This window comes from Tamandua tetradactyla, chromosome 17 (assembly GCF_023851605.1).
Source record: "Tamandua tetradactyla isolate mTamTet1 chromosome 17, mTamTet1.pri, whole genome shotgun sequence".
In the NCBI taxonomy this organism is placed as follows: domain Eukaryota; kingdom Metazoa; phylum Chordata; class Mammalia; order Pilosa; family Myrmecophagidae; genus Tamandua; species Tamandua tetradactyla.
This window is the reverse complement of record NC_135343.1, coordinates 3,695,788-3,722,010: the sequence shown is the minus strand read 5'-3', so window position 1 is coordinate 3,722,010 and position 26,223 is coordinate 3,695,788. Positions and strand designations below refer to the sequence as shown.

The 26,223-nt window shown below is 37.9% G+C and overlaps 1 protein-coding gene across 3 annotated transcripts in view; it reads left to right on the top strand.

Moving 5' to 3' along the window:
* TMEM131 (transmembrane protein 131) overlaps positions 1-26,223 on the top strand; it is a 249,430-nt gene that overhangs the window by 47,437 nt on the left and 175,770 nt on the right. For all 3 annotated transcript variants that reach the window (XM_077133816.1, XM_077133818.1, XM_077133817.1), the window contains exon 2: positions 18,405-18,466. In XM_077133816.1, the coding sequence (XP_076989931.1) occupies positions 18,405-18,466 (62 nt within the window). The remainder of the gene's footprint in view (positions 1-18,404; positions 18,467-26,223) is intronic.

Genomic DNA, 26,223 nt, shown 5'->3' with positions numbered 1-26,223 from the left:
TCTAGGTCCATCCATGTTATTACATGCTTCATAAGTTTATCCTGTCTTAAAGCTGCATAATATTCCATCGTATGTATATACCATAGTTTGTTTAGCCACTCGTCTGTTGATGGACATTTCGGCTGTTTCCATCTCTTTGCAATTGTAAATAACGCTGCTATAAACATTGGTGTGCAAATGTCCGTTTGTGTCTTTGCCCTTAAGTCCTTTGAGTAGATTCCCAGCAATGGTATTGCTGGGTCGTATGGCAATTCTATATTCAGCTTTTTGAGGAACCGCCAAACTGCCTTCCATAGTGGTTGCACCATTTGACATACCCACCAACAGTGGATAAGTGTGCCTCTTTCACCGCATCCTCTCCAGCACTTGTCATTTTCTGTTTTGTTGATAATGGCCATTCTGGTGGGTGTGAGATGATATCTCATTGTGGTTTTGATTTGCATTTCTCTAATGGCCAGGGACATTGAGCATCTCTTCATGTGCCTTTTGGCCATTTGTATTTCCTCTTCTGAGAGGTGTCTGTTCAAGTCTTTTTCCCATTTTGTAATTGGGTTGGCTGTCTTTTTGTTGTTGAGTTGAACAGTCTCTTTATCAATTCTGGATACTAGACCTTTATCTGATATGTCATTTCCAAATATTGTCTCCCATTGTGTAGGCTGTCTTTCTACTTTCTTGATGAAGTTCTTTGATGCACAAAAGTGTTTAATTTTGAGGAGCTCCCATTTATTTATTTCCTTCTTCAGTGCTCTTGCTTTAGGTTTAAGGTCCATAAAACCACCTCCAATTGTAAGTTTCATAAGATATCTCCCAACATTTTCCTCTAACTGTTTTATGGTCTTAGACCTAATGTTTAGATCTTTAATCCATTTTGAGTTAACTTTTGTATAGGGTGTGAGATATGGGTCCTCTTTCATTCTTTTGCATATGGATATCCAGTTCTCTAGGCACCATTTATTGAAGAGACTGTTCTGTCCCAGGTGAGTTGGCTTGACTGCCTTATCAAAGATCAAATGTCCATAGATGAGAGGGTCTATATCTGAGCACTCTATTCGATTCCATTGGTCGATATATCTATCTTTATGCCAATACCATGCTGTTTTGACCGCTGTGGCTTCATAATATGCCTTAAAGTCAGGCAGCGCGAGACCTCCAGCTTTGTTTTTTTTCCTCAAGATGTTTTTAGCAATTCGGGGCACCCTGCCCTTCCAGATAAATTTGCTTATTGGTTTTTCTATTTCTGAAAAATAAGTTGTTGGGATTTTGATTGGTATTGCATTGAATCTGTAAATCAATTTAGGTAGGATTGACATCTTAACTGTATTTAGTCTTCCAATCCATGAAGACGGTATGCCCTTCCATCTATTTAGGTCTTCTGTGATTTCTTTTAGCAGTTTTTTGTAGTTTTCTTTATATAGGTTTTTTGTCTCTTTAGTTAAATTTATTCCTAGGTATTTTATTCTTTTAGTTGCAATTGTAAATGGGATTCGTTTCTTGATTTCCCCCTCAGCTTGTTCATTACTAGTGTATAGAAATGCTACAGATTTTTGAATGTTGATCTTGTAACCTGCTACTTTGCTGTACTCATTTATTAGCTCTAGTAGTTTTGTTGTGGATTTTTCCGGGTTTTCGACGTATAGTATCATATCGTCTGCAAACAGTGATAGTTTTACTTCTTCCTTTCCAATTTTGATGCCTTGTATTTCTTTTTCTTGTCTAATTGCTCTGGCTAGAACCTCCAACACAATGTTGAATAATAGTGGTGATAGTGGACATCCTTGTCTTGTTCCTGATCTTAGGGGGAAAGTTTTCAATTTTTCCCCATTGAGGATGATATTAGCTGTGGGTTTTTCATATATTCCCTCTATCATTTTAAGGAAGTTCCCTTGTATTCCTATCTTTTGAAGTGTTTTCAACAGGAAAGGATGTTGAATCTTGTCAAATGCCTTCTCTGCATCAATTGAGGTGATCATGTGATTTTTCTGCTTTGATTTGTTAATATGGTGTATTACATTGATTGATTTTCTTATGTTGAACCATACTTGCATACTTGGGATGAATCCTACTTGGTCATGATGTATAATTCTTTTAATGTGTTGTTGGATTCGATTTGCTAGAATTTTGTTGAGGATTTTTGCATCTATATTCATTAGAGAGATTGGTCTGTAGTTTTCTTTTTTTGTAATATCTTTGCCTGGTTTTGGTATGAGGGTGATGTTGGCTTCATAGAATGAATTAGGTAGTTTTCCCTCCACTTTGATTTTTTTGAAGAGTTTGAGGAGAGTTGGTACTAATTCTTTCTGGAATGTTTGGTAGAATTCACATGTGAAGCCGTCTGGTCCTGGACTTTTCTTTTTAGGAAGCTTTTGAATGACTGATTCAATTTCTTTACTTGTGATTGGTTTGTTGAGGTCATCTATTTCTTTTTGAGTCAAAGTTGGTTGTTCATGTCTTTCCAGGAACCCGTCCATTTCATCTAAATTGTTGTATTTATTAGCGTAAAGTTGTTCATAGTATCCTGTTATTAACTCCTTTATTTCTGTGAGGTCAGTGGTTATGTCTCCTCTTCCATTTCTGATCTTATTTATTAGCATCCTCTCTCTTCTTCTTTTTGTCAATCTTGATAAGGGCCCATCAATGTTATTGATTTTCTCATAGAACCAACTTCTGGTCTTATTGATTTTCTCTATTGTTTTCATGTTTTCAATTTCATTTATTTCTGCTCTAATCTTTGTTATTTTTTTCCTTTTGCTTGCTTTGGGATTAGTTTGCTGTTCTTTCTCCAGTTCTTCCAAGTGAACATTTAATTCCTGCATTTTTGCCTTTTCTTCTTTTCTGATATAGGCATTTAGGGCAATAAATTTCCCTCTTAGCACTGCGTTTGCTGCGTCCCATAAGTTTTGATATATTGTGTTTTCGTTTTCATTTGCCTAGAGGAATTTACTAATTTCTCTTGCAATTTCTTCTTTGACCCACTCGTTGTTTAAGAGTGTGTTGTTGGGCCTCCAGGTATTTGTGAATTTTCTGGCACTCCGCCTATTATTGATTTCCAACTTCATTCCTTTATGATCCAAGAAAGTGTTGTGTATGATTTCAATCTTTTTAAATTTGTTAAGACTTGCTTTGTGACCCAGCATATGGTCTATCTTTGAGAATGATCCATGAGCACTTGAGAAAAAGCTGTATCCTGCTGTTGTCGGATGTAATGTCCTATAAATGTCTGTTAAGTCTAGCTCATTTATAGTAATATTCAGATTCTCTATTTGTTTATTGATCCTCTGTCTAGATGTTCTGTCCATTGATGAGAGTGGGGAATTGAAGTCTCCAACTATTATGGTATATGTGTCTATTTCCCTTTTCAGTGTTTGCAGTGTATTCCTCACGTATTTAGGGGCATTCCGGTTCGGTGCATAAATATTTATGATTGTTATGTCTTCTTGTTTAATTGTTCCTTTATTAGTAGATAGTGTCCTTCTTTGTCTCTTTTAACTGTTTTACATTTGAAGTCTAATTTGTTGGATATTTGTTGGATATTAGTATAGCTACTCCTGCTATTTTCTGGTTGTTATTTGCATGAAATATCTTTTCCCAACCTTTCACTTTCAACCTGTGTTTATTTTTGGGTCTAAGATGTGTTTCCTGTATACAGCATATAGAAGGATCCTGTTTTTTAATCTATTCTGCTAGTCTTTGTCTTTTGATTGGGAAATTCAGTCCATTAACATTTAGTGTTATTACTGTTTGGATAATATTTTCCTCTACCATTTTGCCTTTTGTATTATGTACATCATATCTGATTTTCCTTCTTTCTACACTCTTCTCCATACCTCTCTCTTCTGTGTTTTCGTATCTGACTCTAGTGCTCCCTTTAGTATTTCTTGCAGAGCTGGACTCTTGGTCACAAATTCTCTCAGTGACTTTTTGTCTGAGAATGTTTTAATTTCTCCCTCATTTTTGAAGGACAATTTTGCTGGATATAGGAGTCTTGGTTGGCAGTTTTTCTCTTTTAGTAATTTAAATATATCATCCCACTGTCTTCTAGCTTCCATGGTTTCTGCTGAGAAATCTACACATAGTCTTATTGGGTTTCCCTTGTATGTGATGGATTGTTTTTCTCTCGCTGCTTTCAAGATCCTCTCTTTCTCTTTGACCTCTGACATTCTAACTAGTAAGTGTCTTGGAGAACGCCTATTTGGGTCTATTCTCTTTGGGGTGCACTGCACTTCTTGGATCTGTAATTTTAGGTCTTTCATAAGAGTTGGGAAATTTTCAGTGATAATTTCTTCCATTAGTTTTTCTCCTCCTTTTCCCTTCTCTTCTCCTTCTGGGACACCCACAACACGTATATTTGTGCGGTTCATATTGTCCTTGAGTTCCCTGATACCCTGTTCAAATTTTTCCATTCTTTTCCCTATAGTTTCTGTTTGTTTTTGGAATTCAGATGTTCCATCCTCCAAATCACTAATTCTATCTTCTGTCTCTTTGAATCTATCATTGTAGGTATCCATTGTTTTTTCCATCTTTTCTACTTTGTCCTTCACTTCCATAAGTTCTGTGCTTTGTTTTTTCAGTTTTTCTGTTTCTTCTTTTTGTTCAGCCCATGTCTTCTTCATGTCTTCCCTCAATTTTTCGATTTGGTTTTTGAAGAGGTTTTCCATTTCTGTTCGTATATTCAGCATTAGTTGTCTCAGCTCCTGTATCTCATTTGAACTATTGGTTTGTTCCTTTGACTGGGCCATATTTTTAATTTTCTGAGCGTTATCCGTTATCTTTTGTTCGCATCTGGGCATTTAGTCAGATTTCCCTGGGTGTTGGACCCAACAGGTTGAAAGATTTTTCTGTGAAGTGTCTGGGTTCTGTTTTTCTTATCCTGTCAAGTAGGTGACGCTCGTGGCAGTCGTTTGTCTGCGGGTCCCACCAGTAAAAGGTGTTGTGGGTCCTTTAACTTTGGAAAACTTTCACCGTGGGGGAGGTTCGCCAGTCGATGCGGCTTGGAAGCGTGCCAATCCAAATCTCCCCAGCCGGCCTAGGGATCCGAACGCGGGGAGGGTCGCTGGCCGCCGCAGCCTGGGAGATCGCCTGTCAGAAACTCCTAGCCGGCCCGGGGCGCCAAGCTTGGCGGGAGGATACCAGCCACCGCGGGCCGGGGGAGTGCACCCGTTCCCAGCCGGACCGGGAAGCCACGTGTTTGGAAGGGATCCCGGTCACCGTTCTCCGTGGCCTGGGGATCTCCGATCCAATTCCCCCAGCAGATCTGGGGAGCCGCGTGTGGGGGGAGTGCCAGCCGCCACGGCTTGAGGGGACCGACTATCCAATTCTCCCAGCCGGCCCGGGAAGGAGGGATGAAGCGACTCCGGCCACCTGCTGCCCTGGCCCGGGAAAGCCCACGCCCCTCGGCGATCTCACCAGAGCATGTTCTCCCAGCCAGTCAGCCGTTCCAGAATGGGGTACGCTGTCTTCTTGATCTCTGTCGTGACTCCGGGAGCTGTTCTGTATCGTTTCTACTCCCCTAGTAGCTGTTCTGGAGGAGGAACTAAGACCCGTGCATCTTACTAAGCCGCCATCTTCTCTAGAAGTCGGATTTGTATTTTTAATGTGACAAGATAAATGAAGTATATGCTACATCTTTCAGATAATAAAGTTAGTGAGAGAAGAAAAATGGTTTTGATCACACGGTGTCTTTACAAATGGAAGGGGCCTGTATAAACCCATCAGAACAGTGTTCCAGTCACAGTGGGTCCTTGACACAGGGTTTTGGGACTCTGCCAAGGCCTACGTACTTAGCCCTCTCTTCTATGCTTGTTTTTTGTCGAGGAAAGTTTAAAGACCCCTGATATGACCTAAATATTCTCAGAACCAAAGCTATAAAACTCTTGGAAGATAACACAGGGGCAAACTTCATGACTTGGATTTAGCAATGGATTCTTAGAAAAGATGCCTGAAGCACAAGGAACAAAAGAAACAACAGATAAATTTGATTTCACCATAATTAAAAACTTTTGTTCTTTGATGGAAATTTTCAAGAAAGTTAAAAAGACCACCTACAGAATTGGAGAAAAGTACAGATCATAAATCTGATAAGTGTTTAATGTCATATGAAGAACTCCTACAGCTTAACAACAAAAAGATCAGTAATCTCATTGAAAAATAGACAATGGACTTAAATAGACATTTCTCTAAAGAAGATATGCAAATGGTCAGAAAGCACATGAAAAGATGCTCAACATCATTAGCTATTAGGGAAATGCAAATTAAAACACAGTGAGAAAACACCTCACATACACAAGGATGACTGTTAATTAATACAACAAGAAATTAGTGTGAGAGAGTATGTGGAGAAATTGAAACTCTAGTGCATTGTTGGTAGGATTGTAAAACCGTGCAGCCACTGTGAAGAGCAATATGGCAGTACCTTAAAAGCGAAATATAGAATTACCATATGACCTGGCAATCCCACTTCTAGGTATATACTCAAAGAAAGTAAAGACAGGGTTGCAAACAGATACTTGCACACCAGTGTTTATAGCAGCAGCATTCATAATAGCCAAAAGCTGGAAACAACCCAAATGTCCATCAGCAATGGAATGGAAAAACAAAATGTAGTGCACACACACAGTGAAATATTATTTGGACATAAGAAAAACGAAGTTACGAGACACATTGCAACATGAAAAAATCTTGAAAGCATTGTGCTCAGTGGCATGAGACATGTAAGGACAAAAGGTATGATATCACTTATCAGAGATGACCAGAATTAGTGAATTCACATAGATAGATTTGAGGTTGCCAGTAGAGGAGGAGGAAGGGAAAGTGTGTGTTTAAAAAGGAAAGAAAAAAAAATTGAAAAAGTGTTTTCATGATACCAGATTCTGAGAGGTCATTTCATCCCATGGGATGTAACCCAAGGCACAGACACCAAAGAATATAATGAACAGTGTTTCCACAATGCTTTTTTTTTTTTTTAAAGATATAGAATGTTAATATAGAGAAAAAAATAAAAGTAATAATAGTAAAAACAAAACAAAACAAAAACCTATAGCTCAGATGCAGCTACATTCAGTGTTTTAACATGATTACTTTACAATTAGGTATTATTGTGCTGTACATTTTTGAGTTTTTGTATCTAGTCCTGTTACACCGTCTGTATCCCTTCAACTCCAATTGTCCATTATCTTACCCTGTTTCTACCTCCTGCTGGACTCTGTTACCAATGACATATTCCAAATTTATTCTCGAATGTCCGTTCACATCAGTGGGACCTTACAGTATTTGTCCTTTAGTTTTTGGCTAGACTCACTCAGCATAATGTTCTCTAGGTCCATCCATGTTATTTCATGCTTCATAAGTTTATCCTGTCTTAAAGCTGCATAATATTCCATCGTATGTATATACCATATTTTGTTTAGCCACTCGTCTGTTGATGGACATTTTGGCTGTTTCCATCTCTTTGCAATTGTAAATAACGCTGCTATAAACATTGGTGTGCAAATGTCCGTTTGTGTCTTTGCCCTTAAGTCCTTTGAGTAGATTCCCAGCAATGGTATTCCTGGGTCGTATGGCAATTCTATATTCAGCTTTTGGAGGAACCGCCAAACTGCCTTCCACAGTGGTTGCACCATTTGACATTCCCACCAACAGTGGATAAGTGTGCCTCTTTCTCCGCATCCTCTCCAGCACTTGTCATTTTCTGTTTTGTTGATAATGGCCATTCTGGTGGGTGTGAGATGATATCTCATTGTGGTTTTGATTTGCATTTCTCTAATGGCCAGGGACATTGAGCATCTCTTCATGTGCCTTTTGGCCATTTGTATTTCCTCTTCTGAGAGGTGTCTGTTCAAGTCTTTTTCCCATTTTGTAATTGGGTTGGCTGTCTTTTTGTTGTTGAGTTGAACAGTCTCTTTATCAATTCTGGATACTAGACCTTTTTTTTTTTTTTTTTTTTTTTTTTTAAAGGAAAGACAGAGAGAAGGAAGGATAGAAGGAAGGAAGGAAGGAAGAAAGGGAAACATCTTTAAACATTTTCTTGTTTTATTGTATTTTGTTTTTTTGTTTTTGTTACATGGGCTGGGGCCGGGAATCGAACCGAGGTCCTCCGGCATAGCAGGCAAGCACTTTGCCCGCTGAGCCACCGCGGCCCGCCCGATACTAGACCTTTATCTGATATGTCATTTCCAAATATTGTCTCCCATTGTGTAGGCTGTCTTTCTACTTTCTTGATGAAGTTCTTTGATGCACAAAAGTGTTTAATTTTGAGGAGCTCCCATTTATTTATTTCCTTCTTCAGTGCTCTTGCTTTAGGTTTAAGGTCCATAAAACCGCCTCCAATTGTAAGTTTCATAAGATATCTCCCAACATTTTCCTCTGTTTTATGGTCTTAGACCTAATGTTTAGATCTTTGATCCATTTTGAGTTAACTTTTGTATAGGGTGTGAGATATGGGTCCTCTTTCATTCTTTTGCATATGGATATCCAGTTCTCTAGGCACCATTTATTGAAGAGACTGTTCTGTCCCAGGTGAGTTGGCTTGACTGCCTTATCAAAGATCAAATGTCCATAGATGAGAGGGTCTATATCTGAGCACTCTATACAATTCCATTGGTCGATATATCTATCTTTATGCCAATACCATGCTGTTTTGACCGCTGTGGCTTCATAATATGCCTTAAAGTCAGGCAGCGCGAGACCTCCAGCTTTGTCTTTTTTCCTCAAGATGTTTTTAGCAATTCGGGGCACCCTGCCCTTCCAGATAAATTTGCTTATTGGTTTTTCTATTTCTGAAAAATAAGTTGTTGGGATTTTGATTGGTATTGCATTGAATCTGTAAATCAATTTACGTAGGATTGACATCTTAACTATATTTAGTCTTCCAATCCATGAACACGGTATGCCCTTCCATCTATTTAGGTCTTCTGTGATTTCTTTTAACAGTTTTTTGTAGTTTTCTTTATATGGGTTTTTTGTCTCTTTAGTTAAATTTATTCCTAGGTATTTTATTCTTTTAGTTGCAATTTTAAGTGGATTTCGTTTCTTGATTTCCCCCTCAGCTTGTTCATTACTAGTGTATAGAAATGCTACAGATTTTTGAATGTTGATCTTGTAAACTGCTACTTTGCTGTACTCATTTATTAGCTCTAGTAGTTTTGTTGTGGATTTTTCCGGGTTTTCAATGTATAGTATCATATCGTCTGCAAACAGTGATAGTTTTACTTCTTCCTTTCCAATTTTGATGCCTTGTATTTCTTTTTCTTGTCTAATTGCTCTGGCTAGAACCTCCAACACGATGTTGAATAATAGTGGTGATAGTGGACATCCTTGTCTTGTTCCTGATCTTAGGGGGAAAGTTTTCAATTTTTCCCCATTGAGGATGATATTAGCTGTGGGTTTTTCATATATTCCCTCTATCATTTTAAGGAAGTTCCCTTGTATTCCTATCTTTTGAAGGTTTTCAACAGGAAAGGATGTTGAATCTTGTCAAATGCCTTCTCTGTGTCAATTGAGATGATCATGTGATTTTTCTGCTTTGATTTGTTGATGTGGTGTATTACATTAATTGATTTTCTTATGTTGAACCATACTTTCATACCTGGGATGAATCCTACTTGGTCATGATGTATAATTCTTTTAATGTGTTGTTGGATACGATTTGCTAGAATTTTATTGAGGATTTTTGCATCTATATTCATTAGAGAGATTGGTCTGTAGTTTTCTTTTTTTGTAATATCTTTGCCTGGTTTTGGTATGAGGGTGATGTTGGCTTCATAGAATGAATTAGGTAGTTTTCCCTCCACTTTGATTTTTTTGAAGAGTTTGAGGAGAGTTGGTACTAATTCTTTCTGGAATGTTTGATTCATATGTGAAGCCATCTGGTCCTGGACTTTTCTTTTTAGGAAGCTTTTGAATGACTGATTCAATTTCTTTACTTGTGATTGGTTTGCTGAGGTCATCTATTTCTTCTTGAGTCAAAGTTGGTTGGTCATGTCTTTCCAGGAACCCATCCATTTCATGTAAATTGTTGTATTTATTAGCGTAAAGTTGTTCATAGTATCCTGTTATTACCTCCTTTATTTCTGTGAGGTCTGTAGTTATGTCTCCTCTTCCATTTCTGATCTTATTTATTTGCATCCTCTCTCTTTTTCTTTTTGTCAATCTTGCTAAGGGCCCATCAATGTTATTGATTTTCTCATAGAACAAACTTCTGGTCTTATTGATTTTCTCTATTGTTTTCAATTTCATTTATTTCTGCTCTAATCTTTGTTATTTCTTTCCTTTTGCTTGCTTTGGGATTAGTTTGCTGTTCTTTCTCCAGTTCTTCCAAGTGAACATTTAATTCCTGCATTTTTGCCTTTTCTTCTTTTCTGATATAGGCATTTAGGGCAATAAATTTCCTTCTTAGCACTGCGTTTGCTGCATCCCATGAATTTTGATATGTTGTGTTTTCATTTTCATTCGCCTCGAGGTATTTACTAATTTCTCTTGCAATTTCTTCTTTGACCCACTCGTTGTTTAAGAGTGTGTTGTTGAGCCTCCAGGTATTTGTGAATTTTCTGGCACTCCGCCTATTATTGATTTCCAACTTCATTCCTTTATGATCTGAGAAAGTGTTGTGTATGATTTCAGTCTTTTTAAATTTGTTAAGACTTGCTTTGTGACCCAGTGTATGGTCTATCTTTGAGAATGATCCATGAGCACTTGAGAAAAAGGTGTATCCTGCTGTTGTGGGATGTAATGTCCTATAAATGTCTGTTAAGTCTAGCTCATTTATAGTAATATTCAGATTCTCTATTTCTTTATTGATCCTCTGTCTAGATGTTCTGTCCATTGATGAGAGTGGGGAATTGAAGTCTCCAAGTATTATGGTATTTGTGTCTATTTCCCTTTCAGTGTTTGCAGTGCATTCCTCACGTATTTTGGGGCATTCTGGTTTGGTGCGTAATTATTTATGATTGTTATGTCTTCTTGTTTAATTGTTCCTTTTATTAGTATATAGTGTCCTTCTTTGTCTCTTTTAACTGTTTTACATTTGAAGTCTAACTTGTTGGATATTATTATAGCCACTCCTGCTACTTTCTGGTTGTTATTTGCATGAAATATCTTTTCCCAACCTTTCACTTTCAACCTATGTTTATCTTTGGGTCTAAGATGTGTTTCCTGTAGACAGCATATAGAAAGATCCGGTTTTTTAATCCATTCTGCCATTCTATGTCTTTTGATTGGGAAATTCAGTCCATTAACATTTAGTGTTATTGCTGTTTGGATAATATTTTCCTCTACCATTTTGCCTTTTGTAGTATATATATCATATCTGACTTTCCTTCTTTCTACACTCTTCTCCATGCCTCTCTCTTCTGTCTTTTCGTTTCTGACTCTAGTGTTCCCTTTAGTATTTCTTGCAGAACTGGTCTCTTGGTCACAAATTCTCTCAGTGACTTTTTGTCTGAGAATGTTTTAATTTCTCCCTCATTTTTGAAGGACAATTTTGCTGGATATAGGAGTCTTGGTTGGCAGTTTTTCTCTTTTAGTAATTTAAATATATCATCCCACTGTCTTCTAGCTTCCATGGTTTCTGCTGAGAAATCTACACATAGTCTTATTGGGTTTCCCTTGTATGTGATGGATTGCTTCTCTCTCGCTGCTTTCAAGATCCTCTCTTTCTCTTTGACCTCTGACATTCTAACTAGTAAGTGTCTTGGAGAACGCCTATTTGGGTCTAATCTCTTTGGGGTGCGCTACACTTCTTGGATCTGTAATTTTAGGTCTTTCATAAGAGTTGGGAAATTTTCAGTGATAATTTCTTCCATTAGTTTTTCTCCTCCTTTTCCCTTCTCTTCTCCTTCTGGGACACCCACAACACGTATATTTGTGCGGTTCATATTGTCCTTGAGTTCCCTGATACCCTGTTCAAATTTTTCCATTCTTTTCCCTATAGTTTCTGTTTGTTTTTGGAATTCAGATGTTCCATCCTCCAAATCACTAATTCTATCTTCTGTCTCTTTGAATCTATCATTGTAGGTATCCATTGTTTTTTCCATCTTTTCTACTTTGTCCTTCACTTCCATAAGTTCTGTCATTTGGTTTTTCAGTTTTTCTATTTCTTCTTTATGTTCAGCCCATGTCTTCTTCATGTCCTCCCTCAATTTATCGATTTCGTTTTTGAAGAGGTTTTCCATTTCTGTTCGTATATTCAGCATTAGTTGTCTCAGCTCCTGTATCTCATTTGAACTATTGGTTTGTTCCTTTGACTGGGCCATATTTTCAATTTTTTCAGCGTGATCCATTATCTTCTGCTGGCGTCTGCGCATTTAGACAGATTTCCCTGGGTGTTGGATCCAAAAGTTTGAAGGATTTTTCTGTGAAATCTCTGGGTTCTGTTTTTCTTATCCTGCCCAGTAAGTGGCGCTCGTGCCACACGTTCATCTGCGGATCCCACCAGTAAAAGGTGCTGTGGGTCCTTTAACTTTGGAAAACTCTCTCTGTCCGGGGGTTTCGCTAGCTGAAGCGGCTTGGAAGAGTGCCAGGCGGCCCAGGGTCCGAGCGCAGGGAGAGTCGCTGGCTGCCGCAGCCTAGGAAAGCGCCCGTCCGAATTTCCTAGTCGGCCCGGGGCGCCAAGCGTTGCGGGAGGGCGCCAGCCGCAGCGGCCCGCCCGGGAGAGTGCACCGTTCCTGGGGAGTCGCGGGTTTGGAAGGGCCCTACCCCCCCACAGTCACCGTTGTCCGCGGCCTGGGGATTTCCGATCCAATTCTCTCAGTTGGTCTGGGGGGCCTCGCGTGGTGTGGGCGCCAGACGCCGCGGTTAGAGGGGACCGCCTGTCCAATTCTCCCAGCCCGCCCGGGAAGGGAGAAGGGAGTGACTCCGGCCGCTTGCCGCCCTGCCCGGTGAAGCCCGCGCGCCTCGGCGATCTCACCCGAGCGGCTTCTCTCAGCCAGCCAGCCGTTCCAGGATGGGGTACGCTGTGTTTTTTATCTCTGTCGTGGCTTTGGGAGCTGTTCTGTATCGTTTCTACTCCCTTAGTAGCTGTTCTGGAGGAGAAACTAAGCTCTGCGTGTCTTACTAAGCCGCCATCTTCTCCGGAAGTCTCCACAATGCTTTTATAGCGAATATTCTTCATATGTTTTGTTGTGCTTCTTACCAACCCCTCAGTAAAAGCTGAGGGCATAAAATGAAAGCATTACTTAGTAAAGAAGACACTACAGAAAAGTAACATTAAAAAACAAGCTGGTCGGCGATGCAGTTAGTTCAGCCGCTCCCCTGACAGTGAGGATACCTTGGTGGCTGGAAGGTAAAGATGTGCAGGTGCAGCCCTGGCTTCCTCGTTTAGGCAGATTGTGTTTAGTCAGCAATTACAATCCTCAGCGAGAAATATCTACCCAAAAGAGATAACACTAATTATAATAGAGAAAAGTTTGCCTTTACGGTGGTGCGATGGTGGCTCAGTGGCAGAATTCTCCCCTGCCATGCTGGAGACCTGGGTTTGATTCCCAGTGCCTGCCAATGAAACACAAGTTTGTCTTTAAAGTAGATATTTTTACCTTGTAAATGCCATTTTTTACTAAATAGCTTATAAGGAAGTAAACTGTTTATTTCTGAATTTCTATTTGAAAGTGTCATTAAATGGATAATTCTGATTATAATGCTGATTGCAGATGACTTTGTTATGAGGCATTTTTCTCAGACATCATGGTGATGTGGGGAGGAGGAGCTTAAAGTAGATCTTAGTGCGGCAGTGTCACAGAATGCATAACAGCAGAATCATAAAAGCCAGAAAAAAATCCTTTTGCTCATACGCCCTCATTCCCTCACTTGCCAGTGGGAATATATGTCTAATTTTAAATAGGAGATTGTTTGAAGATGCTGTTAGGAGCATTAATGGCATATTTACTTTGAAAGTAAACATTGCTGGACTCAGGAGTGTAGACTCTGGGGTCCCATTGCCCCATGATTGCCCCTCTCAGACCGCTTTCTTGCTGAGTGACTTTGAGCCTAACCTCACTATCTTCTTTTTTTTTCTTTTTTACATTTTTTAATTGTGAAATATATATACAAAAAAGCAATAAATTTCAGAGTGCATTTTAACAAGTAGTTATGGAACAGATTTTAGAATTTGGTATGGGTTACAGTTCCACAATTTCAGGTTTTCCCTTCTAGCTGCTCCAAGACTCTGCAGATGAAAAGTATGAATATAATGATTCAGTAGTCGTAGTCAGTTGTTGAATCGTAACTTCGCGGTTATAACTCCTCCTTCTCCTTTGATCCATTTCCCAAGCTTTAGGGATATTTGGGCTATGTCCATTCTGACTTTTTTCATGTCAAAAAGGGGTATTGATAATACAGGATGGGGGATAGAACTGGTTGAAGTTTTGGAGAGACTGGCACATCTGGGTTTCAGAACTTACCTGGCCTAGGAATGATCTGGAAGTTTTAGGTTTCTGAAAAGTAAACTTAGTGCATGCAACTTTTGTAGGATCTGAGAGCCCTGGGTGTTCTTTAGAGTTAACAGGAATGATGTTGGTTGGAGTTTGGCAAACCTTGGCGGTTAGTAACATCTAGCTGAAGCTTGCGTAAGAGTAGCCCCCCCAGACTAGCCTCTTGACTCTATTTGAACTTTACCACTGATGACTTATTTTGTTACATTTTTCCCCCCTTTTGGTCAGGAAGGCCTTGTTGAACCCAGGGTGCCAGGGCCAGGCTCATCCCTGGGAGTCATATCCCAGGTGCCATGGAGATTCAGACCCCTGGACCTCATGTCCCACGTGGTGGGGAGAGTATTGATTTTACTTGCAGAGTTAGACTATGTTTATATTTTTATTAAAAAGAGATCAGGAATATTTACTTCATTCAGACTAGTTTGATGTTTAGTGATAGTACACCATAATTGTTAGATATTATTTTATTTCTCTTACGTCTGGCTGCTGCTTGCACAAACTGGCAAACATTAGGGTAGTTTTGGATTCATTAACAATATAAAATTAGGAAAAGAATGATTGGGAGAGGAAGGTAGCTATTAGTTGTGGTTTTGAAATTAGAGATGTGAGAATTTGACTTGCTTTGGTTACTTTTTTTTTTTTTTTTTTAAGAAGGGAAGGAAAGACAGAGAGAAGGAAGGAAGGATGGAAGGAAGGAAAGGAGGAAGAAAGGGAAACATCTTTAAACATTTTCTTGTTTTATTATATTTTGTTTGTTTGTTTGTTTTTTACATGGGCTGGGGCCGGGAATCGAACCGGGGTCCTCCGGCATGGCAGGCAAGCACTCTTGCCCGCTGAGCCACCGCGGCCCCGCCACTTTGGTTACTTTTTAATTTTATAGCCTGTCATCACATTAAATGATTAAAATCTTATTTATTGTCAGTTCTGTCTTCTAGGTTTATGATAAAAGTTATTATAATTGGTTACTTGGAGCAAAATGCCCTAATTTGTTTCATGCCTGAGTCTGATCCTTTTCATTTTTATGTCTTTTAAGGAATGCTGATGATGTGTAACATAGTATTTGCTTTTTAGGATTTTATAAATCAGATGTTGCTATTACATTTTTTCAACTGAAGTAATTAATGTTTTTAGAATGTGCCTTGTTAAAAATATAATACATGATGACCCCAAATTTTACTACCACCCTTATTTATCTTTAGTTCTCATCAGTTGGGTACTGCTCTCATCTAGCCTGATGATGGGAACACAGGTGATGGTCATTATATTGTAACTTTAATAGCTGCCAGTTCTTTTGTGTTGGTCTCTGCCTAGCTAGATTACAAGCTTCTAGCTAGTAAGGACATCTGCTTTTTGTATCTTATATCATGAGCATCTAGCTGTTAAATTAATTCTTGTTAGTTCATTTTGTTTTTATGTCAAATTTTTCTTCAACGAGAATATAACAAAAGATTTTCTGGCTCCTTAAAAATGTCGGTTTGTTAAAGGTGGGATGGGAATGGGTTAGGTGAACTGGGCTGGAGAGGCAGAGCCTTTTACCTTCACAGCCCTTTCTTCTAAAGAATTTATCCCTTTGAGTCATTCTTTTGCACTCTGAATGTACTCTTTCCAAAATTCTTTTGCAGAATCTCAATTTTGAAATTCAACTACGCTAGAACTAGGGACAACATAATGGGAAAGAGATTATGTGCATCAGTAAGTGCGAATACCAGTGCTTATACCTGAACATATTTATTGAAGGTTTCTGTATGCTGAGAATGGGGGTGGTGGTGGTGGTGGGAGTGAGGTGGGGAGAAATGGGCAGGTTGATGCCATGGTTGCCAGGGAAATGGAGGAAGGGGGGGTTCCCAAATAAAATGAGGATGTGGTTTACTAGAATGAGAAGGAGGGGGGTCGCTGGGCAACCAGTGAAATTACCATCCAATTAGTTAAAGTAATCTACTTATTATCAGTCTCCTGCTTGACTTTCAGTTTTAGTTGTGCTAAAAAAACACCTGGAACGCAGGATTAGATTGACACTGAAACCCAAAGACTGACAAAGAAGTCAGTGAATGCCAGATTAAGCCAAATGAGATACCGTTGTTTTCATGTTGGTGTTCCTTTTCTTAAATAAGCTTTTATTTCAGACTGCGTTTAGATTTACAGAAAGATGATTCAGTTTCCCTTTTTATTAACTTCTTACATTAGTAGAGTATACTTTACGTTTTTTTTTTTTTTTTTACAATTAACAAACCAATAGTGGTGCATTATTATTAATTCCATACTTTTTAAGATTTGCTTATTTTGTCCTGCACAGGGTATTTGATTTCTTCTACCCCATTAATTTATTTATTCAGTCATTTATATTAGTACAGACTCATGGATATTTATTTTATTCTTTGGGTTTTTATTCAGTATGACTTTATAGTTATTTTGCTGCTCAGACTGTTCCAGCTTTGACCATTGGGGGCCCTTTCTCTTGCTTCCTTGTGTCTCTTTAGCAAATCTCTGTTGACTGAAAATTTTTTTTTTTAGTACTTCCTTTCTGGCACTAAAAGATACTCTAGCTCATTTTGTATATTTTCTGGTCCAGTTCTAGAATCAGCCATTTTTCCAAGGAGCCTGGTTCCTTTTATTGGAGAATGGTCAGAAAGGTATTATAAACCAAGAGTGGGTGCTTGGTATGATTGCTAATGGGGTGTCGTCGCTTTTAGGCCCTCTTAGCTGACAGAGCAAGGAATACATGTGTGTATACTAACATGTATCTGTGTGCATGAGTGTAAATATTTCTGCATGTAACAAAATGTGTTTGTGTTAGCTAAGCATGAGTTCATATACATCTCCACTCTATTCCATTGCCACCTGAAGCATTCTAAACCCTACCCTTTGGTTATGTTCCGCTCACCCTCTAATTATGAGAATTCTGATTCTTAACGTCTGTTTACTTAACTGTATGTGCATAGCAGTCTCAGAGTTGTTAACCCGGACAATAGCAATTAGGTACGGTTTCATTTGCCTTGCCTGACATACTCCAGTCATTTCCTGAGTTACTAAGGTCAGCACCTTATCCCTACACCCACTTCATGAGGTTGTTTTGGACATTTGTAATACAGTTTGTCACGTTCTGCATACCATCCTTGCATCTTCTGATCTCCTAAATTAGTTTTTAAAATTTGCATGCATTGAGGTTCTCTCTTTGTTCTGTAAAGTTCTTATAAGGATTAACTATTGCATAGTGTCATGTGTCCACATTGTATCATACAGAATACTTTCACCATCCTTAAAAACTTCCTGTGCTTCATCTATTTAACCCTTCTTCCTCTCCCCCAGCAACCACTGATCTTTCCACCATCTATAATTTTGCCTTATCCAGAATGTTATACAAGAATTATGCAATATGTAGCCTTTTTGTTTTTCTGTTTATCACTAGAATGTTATTCCATGGATGGATGTACCTCAGTTTATTTTTATCCATTCACCTACTGAAGAATAACTTGGTTGATTCCTATAAGCAGTTGTGGCTAGTTTTTGTGTGGGCATATTTTCAAATCAGTTGGGTATGATTGCTGGATTGTATGGTGAAGCTGTATTAGTTTTGTAAATTTCTTGCTTTTGCAATGTATTCAGTTTCTTGAATCAGAATGATCTCCTCTTGCTATTCTCCCCACTGCCAAGTCTATTTAGATGATTGGTCTCAGGTCATATCATAACTAGAAAAGAAAAAATGAATAATTTTAGTTGATTATATTTTTGAGAAAGCTAATCCTCTGCTGATCTAGTATTATCTGCTAATGGTATTTTAAATTATGCTATCAGTGAAAATCATCTGCTCCATCTTAAATATATATAAGACATATGAGAGTTGCTAAAATCCTGAAGTATTGGTTGTATTTTCTTCTTTAACCAACAAGTAGTATATTTTTTAAATATAAAATTGTATTAGAAATAAAAGATTTTATTAAAATTGAGTAAAGCTCCCCTAAGTGATACTGTGCTTTGTTTGCTTTACAGCCTTCATTCAGTCGGAGAGCATAATAGAAGTACTCCGTTTTGATGATGGAGGACTGCTACAGGTAATTTTAAGTTGAAGAATTATTTCAGTGTCAAATACAGAGTAATAGCTTATGATTTTTTTTTAAAATATAACTGGTTTCCCTGAAATATGTTTTACTAACTTTATTTGTAAACAGGTCAGTAGAGTCATTAGTAGTAATAAAAACCTTTTTAGCTATGTGAATTCTCTTTTAAATTAAATGTTTATTTAAAGAGTGAAATCATTGTGGTATTAAAGCCTTATAAATAAATCATTAATCGGTGAATGTGCATGTTTGGGCGGTGCAACCCTGGCTCAGTGGCAGAATTCTTGCCTGCCATGCTGGAGACCTGGGTTCGATTCCCAGAACCTGTCCAAGCCAAAAAAAAAAGGGTGGGGGAGAATGTTTGTGGATCTGAGGCATGTGGGATATTGTGGCGTGGAAGAATGGAGAGATGCACCAGTGGTGTGGCCAGATTGGGAGACAGTGGGATCTGGGTGAGCCCTCTAATTTGGAGCCACAGTAAGTGAATTCATGTATTCTACTTGTTGGGCTTCCAGAGGAAGTTCTTATCCAGATAAGTACTCTAGAATGGTGTTTGTGTCCTCCTTCTACTTGGCACCCTAAGTCACATCTTTAAATAAAGTTAGAAAGTGCACTCTGAAGAATCCTGCCTTCCTTTTAGAGAGACCTAAGCTCAGATATCTCCATGAAGCCTCCTACAGTCCCCCCAGCTAAAAATTAGTTCTGGATTTCAGAACTCAAAAGAGATAGTAAGAGCTGTCTTAACCAGCTCTTTGATTTTTATGGCTGGGGTGTTTTCTCCTTTCTTCCAAATGCTTATCATACCACTGTACTTGACTTACCGTATTGTAATTACACCATGCTATTTGGTAGCATGACTGATATTTTCATTTTATTTTAGTGGGAAGTGAAGAGTTACAGAGAATAAGAAAGTTGCCCAAGATGTCATGACGTGGTAGTGGTCCTGGTACTAGAATCCTGGCTTCTTTCTCTATTATGTGATGCTGTCTAGGATGTATTTTTTACTTACAACTAAAGGCATGACAAATAATAATTCTATAGAAGATGTGCTATACTTTATAATAAAGGTAGGAAAGTAAAAATTAAATTTTGATCAAAACAACAGAGAAGACAGTTTTCCTAAGGACTTGCAATAAGATTTCTACTTGCTTTTTAGTGTTTTAGCATAAATTAAAATTTCTGTCACTAAGCTAAACAAATAAAGAAACAAAAAGTGACAGATTTTAAGGTTCTTTTTCCCTGACAGCAAAGCTAATAAATGTTCTGAAAGACAAACATTTTCCCTGGTACTAAATTTTTAAATAAATTTATCATTTCTATCTTTACATAAGTGTTGTTGAGTAACATGGCAGTCAGTGCCTTCATGGCACTTACAGAAGGTCTTTGTATAACTTTGAATATACTAAAATAAAAACTCAAGACGATATAACGATCTATAATTTTATACTTGTTGCTAAGAATGATCTTAATCTCTTTTTATCTAGCACTTTAATCTGTTTTAACTAAGAACTTAAAAAGCCTGTAGGAATTAATGTTTTAAATATTTTCCTTTGTTGGTTGTTTTCCTTAATCTTTCCATTTTCGGGCAGAACCTGATGGCAGATTCAGGACTGAATTTCTGGAGAATGCCCAAAATGTAGTTATTCTTTGTCAGTTTGTGGACGGTCCATAACCTTTGGGTAATAACCAGTTAGGTTGCAAGTTTATAAGCTGTTTTGAAAGTTCTAGAGCATGCTATGTATTTTTTGCTGGGGGAGGCCCTTAGTACATATCAAATATACTGGATTTGGCTCTGGAAGAGCTTGTGTACTATTAACGTGATTTGCTTGTATCATACTCTTTGAGTCTTAAATTCTTGGGTAATAAGAACTTGGTTGAGATCTCAGAGTTCTGTGGCAAAGGTAGTTTGGGTCTGGAAAAATGTTGAGGGTAGTTGTTACCACTTGTTTACTGCGGCAATAACAAAATTTCATTAAGACTCCTGCAGAGTGTCTGTTATTGAGATATTATATATATTATATGCCACCAAAGTAGCCAAGTACATGACCATTTATATATATAATATTATTCATTTTAGTGTTGATGAATGTTTCCTAGAAATAACCTTTATGATTTTGGCATAGTATTCTTTTTTCTGACTATAATTTCCCAATAGGTTCAGTTATTTCTTAAAGATCTCCTAGTTTTTTATGGTATGATTTGAACAGAAGAATGTATATGCAGCATTGCTGTGGCAGAATATATATCAGGTTCCTCCAACGCTAAAATAAATTACTTAGATTGACATAAAGAAGGAAGGTAGTCAAGGCAACAGCCTTACTTTACATTCATGTTATATTCATGTGACTTGACTCATAGTAATTGTTGAATCGTCAAAATGAATTTACGGTAAATCAGTAAAAATTACCAAAATTCATAAAAAGTTTGCTAGAAAAATTGTATTCTTAAAATTCAATAGTAAAAAAAAAATAGAAAATCCAATTAAAACATGGACAAAAAACATGAACACTCCATTAAAAAGGATGAATACAGATGGCCAATATACACATGAAAAGATGTTCAACATCATTAGCCATTAGAGAAATGCAGATTAAAAAATTAAAACTATGATGAAATATCACTCTATACTTATCCAAATGGCTAAAATAAAGATAATGATATTAAAATAACTGGCAGGGAGGCAGGAGAAACTGGATCACTCATATGTTACCAATGAGAAGGTAATAGAGTGTTGCCCTCTGGACAGCAGTTTGACAATTCTTATAAACTAAATACGCGATTATCGTATAACCTAGCAATTGCACTCTTAGGCATTTGTCCCAAAGAAATGAAATTTATGTTCATGAAGAAGTATGTAAACAAATGCTCATAGTTGCTCTTGTAAATGGAAATTTTTTCTTAATTTTCTAGTCAGATTGTTTGTTACTAGTGTATAGAAACACTATTTATTTTGCATTTTTATCTTGCATTCTGCCTCCTTACTGAGCTTTTTTATTAGCTCTAGTAGTTTTGTTGTAGATTTTTTTTTAGGATTTTTTATATATAGGATCATGTCATCTGCAAATAGTGAGATTTCCCTTCTTTCTTTCCAATTTGGATGCCTTTTATTTCTTTCGTTGCCTTTCTGTTGTAGCTAGAACTTGTAGCCCCATGTTGAATAACAGTGGTGACAATGGGCATCCTTGTCTTGTTCCAGATCTTAAAGGAAAAGCTTTCAGTCTTTCCCCATAGAGTATGATGTTAGCTGTGGGATTTTCATAAATGCCCTTTATCTTGTCTAGAAAAGGATACTGTATTTTGTCAAATGTCTTTTGCGCATCAATCGAAATGATCATGTGGTTTTTCCCCTTCAATTTGTTAATGTGATGTATTACATTAATTGATTTTTTTGTGTTGAACCATCCTTGCATACGGGGATAAAATCCAGTTGATCATGGTACATAATTCTTTTAATGTGCTGTTGAATTTGATTTGCGAGTATTTTGTTGAGGATTTTTGCATCTGTAGTTATTAGATACTCTTTTATTGTAGTATCATTATAATGTTCTTTTGTTGTGGTAGCATTATCTGGCATTGGTATTGGGGTACTCTTATCTTCATAGAATGAGTTAGGTAGTGTTCCCTCATCTTCCACATTTTGAAAGAGTTTGAGCAGGATTGCTGTTAATTCTTCTTGGAATGTTTGGTAGAATTCACCTGTGAAGCCATCTGTTCCTGGAATTTTCTTTGTTGGGAATTTGTGCAGTTGTGTGTTTTTGCACATGGAGGAGACAGACACATTTATTTACTTCAATGTCAAATAAGCAAGCCAAAAAAAAAAACCCACAGAAAGCAAAACCTCCCCACAAAATGATAGCAGGTGCTTTCTTTGTACATATATATATATATATATATATGTACATGTGAAAAAATAGAAACATGGTTAGAAGCATACTCAGGAAATAAGAGTGGTCACCTCTGGGCTGAAGGGAGGAAAGGATTAGAACTGAGGTTGGTGGAGAGGGACTTGAGCCGTATCCGTAGTGTTTTAATTTTTTTTATGAAAATTAGTTGCATAAGTAAAAATTAATATTTCAATAAATTTTGGTCTTTCTTATAGTAGCCCCACACAACCTGTTTTAAACTGTGACCTGCTCCTTGGGGTGTGTGCTTGTATGTGCAGAACACCTCACATACCAGGTGCTTTACCTGCATGGGCTCATTTGTCATCAGTCAACCTTGGGTGCCTGTGACATGACTTCCGTAGCCCCTCTCAGCTCATGTGTTTCTTATTGGGAGGTTTTTGATTCAATCTCTTGTACTTGGTCTGTTGACGTCTTCTATTTCTTTTAGAGTCAGTGTAGATTGTTTGTATGTTTCTAGGAATTTGCCCATTTCATTTCAGTGGTCTAGTTTGTTGATAAACGTTGTTCATAGTATCCTCTTATGATCCTTTTAATTTCTGTGTGGTCAGTAGTAATGTCCTCCCTCTCATTTCTGATTTTATTTATTTACATCTCTCTTTTTTTCTTTGTTAGTTTAGCTCAGGGTTTGTCAATTTTATTGATCTTCTTGAATCAACTTTTGGTTTTATTGATTCTATTTTTTTAATCTCAGTTTCATTTATTTCTGCTCTAATCTTTATTTCTTTCCTTTTTCTTGTTTTTTTTTTTTTCTTTTGCATGGATAGACACTGGGAAACGAATCCAGGTCTTCAGCATGGCAGGTGGGAATACTACCACTGAGCCACCGTCGCACCACCCTCCTTTTGCTTGTTTTTGAGATTAGTTTGCTTTTCATATTCTAGTTCCTGTGGGTGTACAGTTAGGTCTTTGATTTTTAACTCTTCTCTTTTAATGCTGGTCTGTAGCATTAAATTTCCCTCTCAGCACTACCTTTGCTGCATTCCATATGTTTTGATATGTGGTATTCTCATTTTCATTCATCTTGAGGTATTTATTGATTTATCTTGCAGTTCCTTCTTGACCTAATGTTGTTTAATAGTGTGTTGTTTAATCTTCATTTATTTGTGAATTTTCTACTTCCCTGTCTGCTATTGATTTGTCTTCATTCCATTATGGTCCGAGGAAGTGCTTTTTAGAATTTCAGTCTTTTTAAATGTATTGAGACTTGTTTTGTGACCCAACTTGGTCTATCCTTGAGAATGATCCATGAGCACGTGAGAAGAGTGTATATCCTGCTATTATGGGGTATAATGTTCTGATTATGTCTGGTAGGTGTAGTACGTTTTTCAGATTATTCGAGTTCTCTGTTTCCTTATTGATCTTCTGTCTAGATGTTCTGTATATTGATGATAGTGGTATATTGAAATCTCCAACTATTATTATAGAGATATCTATTTATCTCTTCAGTTTTTCCAGTGTTTGTCTAATGTATTTTGGGGCACCATAGTTGGGAGTATAAATATTATTGGTGGATGGCCCCTTTTAGTAATATGTAGTGTCTTCCTTTGCCTCTTATAACAGTTTTCCATTTTAAGTCTATTCTTTTCCAATAAATAGTATAGCCATGCCAGCTCTGTTTTGGTTACAGTTTACATATCGTTTTCCAACCTTTTACTTTGAACCTGTTTGTATTCTTGAGTTTAAGGTGAGTCTTTTGTAGACAGCGTATTGATGGATCATATCTTACTTTTTTATCCATTCTGTCAACTCTATCTTTTGATTGAAGAATTTAATCCATTAACATTCAGTGATATTACTGTATAGGCAGTACTTACGTCAGCCATTTTATCCTTTGGTTTTTATATGTCATATCTTATTTTTATCTCTTTTTACCCTTTTTGTTACCTTTACTGATACTCTTCATTTCTACACTCTCCTCCAAGCCTCTCTCTCCTATCTTTTTCTGTAGCCTGCAGCACTCCCTTTAGTATTTCTTATATGGCAGGTCTCTTTTTGATGAACTGTCTCAGTTTCTGTTTATCTGTAAATATTTTCAAATATTCAAAAATATTTCAGTATTTTTCTTTCAGTACCTTTAATATATCGTATCACTGCCTTCTTACCTCCATAGTTTCTGATGAGAAATCAGCACTTAGCCTTATTGTGTTTCTCTTGTATGTGGCAAATCACTTTTCTCTTGCTGATGAATCTATGTTAATAGGAGTTACAAAGCTGGTCCCTGAACACTTGAAGTTGGGCAGCCACCAAACTAATAAGTGCACACATTACTTGGTTAAAAGTCACCAAATGCTCATATTCCTTTAAGCAACATGGACATTGCCTTTGTGTCCAGGAATTGATATAAGGAAATGTCCCTTTCTGAATTGCAGTCCATCACTGCCTTCTATATCTGATACTTCATTTAACACCTCCTCCTCCAGATCTGTGCAGTTCTCATACATCATTTGGCCACCCCCCCCCACCCCCTCTACATTTTATTTATCCATTTGTTGGTTGACGGACACTTAGGTTGGTTCCATCTTTTGACACTTGTGAATAATGCTGCTATGAATATCAGTGTAAAAATATCTGTTCGAACCCCTGCTTTTAATTCTTTCAGATAAATATCTAGTAGGGGAATTGCTGTCTGTGGTAGTTCTATACTTAGCTTCCTGTGGAACCACCAAACTATTTTGTCAGTTATTTTGAAGTTCCCTTGTTTACAGGAGTTTAGTTGACCCCTCTGCTGCCCAGAAGACAGACCTCCCTCTCCCTGATATTTGAAAATGGCCGGCCTTTGTCTCAGACTGTTTGCTTCTGTAGTTCTTACTCCTTTCAAAGCACAATGCTTTGCCAGGGATGCAAACTGTGGAAAGAGGGGCACCCTGGAGAGGACTTTGCCACGTTGGTCTTCCCAGCACTCAGGGCCAGGCACCTATGAAGGGGGTCCCAGGCTGGCTCCAAGGTGTCCTGGGGAGGGGGTCAGGAAGGGTGCCAAGATCTTCAACAGTTCCCCAGAGCTGAGCTTTCTTCACCACCCCAGCCAATGCAGTCCTTCAGGTAGCTGTCTGCTGCAGCCCTGAGGAAGCTCTGCATCTTTAAATCTCTACCTCCACCTGTGTCTGGGGAGGGTCAGAAGAATGTCTGTCACCGCCTTTGTCCAGGGTGGGTTGAAATAGCTGTCCTGAGAGCCAGGACCCAGGGATCCAACTTCTCTAATCAAAAATCATGATCAGTGATTGGCCATGCCCAGCTCCGTTAGTGGGAAGAGGATTTTTATATCCCTTTATGTCAGCAACAGCCTGCCAGGGTCTGGACCCCATGGTGGCCTGCTGCAGAAGTAGAGGACGAGTGCTGGTAACTGCCGCACTGAAGGAGCAGGTGCAGTTCTTCGCTGTAATTTCTCAGCCTCTTCCTCCCATTCTGCCCGGGATGCTGTACAGGGTTCTTCTGGCCTCTGGGGTTTCCAGTGGTTTCAGACGGTTCCTGCTGTTTAATAGTTTTGTTTTTTTCCTTTTTGTGAAAGGACCAAGTCCTGGAGCTCGCTATTCTACTGTCTTCTGTGGAAATCCCTATAGAACATTTTTGAAATGACAAAATTTTAGGAATGAAGAATAAATAGTGGTTACCAGTACTTGGGGAGATGAGTTTTTTTCTTTTATGGCTGGTGCATTTTTGCCCTGTTTATGAAATCTTTGTCTTGAGGTTGCAGAGATAGTCTCTTATGTTTTCTTATACAAGCTTTATAATTTTCGTTTTTGATTTATCTAAGTTTAATTTGTGGACATGGTGTGAATTAAGGGTAGAGGTTCATTGTCCCTCTACATACATTTATTCAGTTGTTCCAGCATCATTTGTTATAAAGAG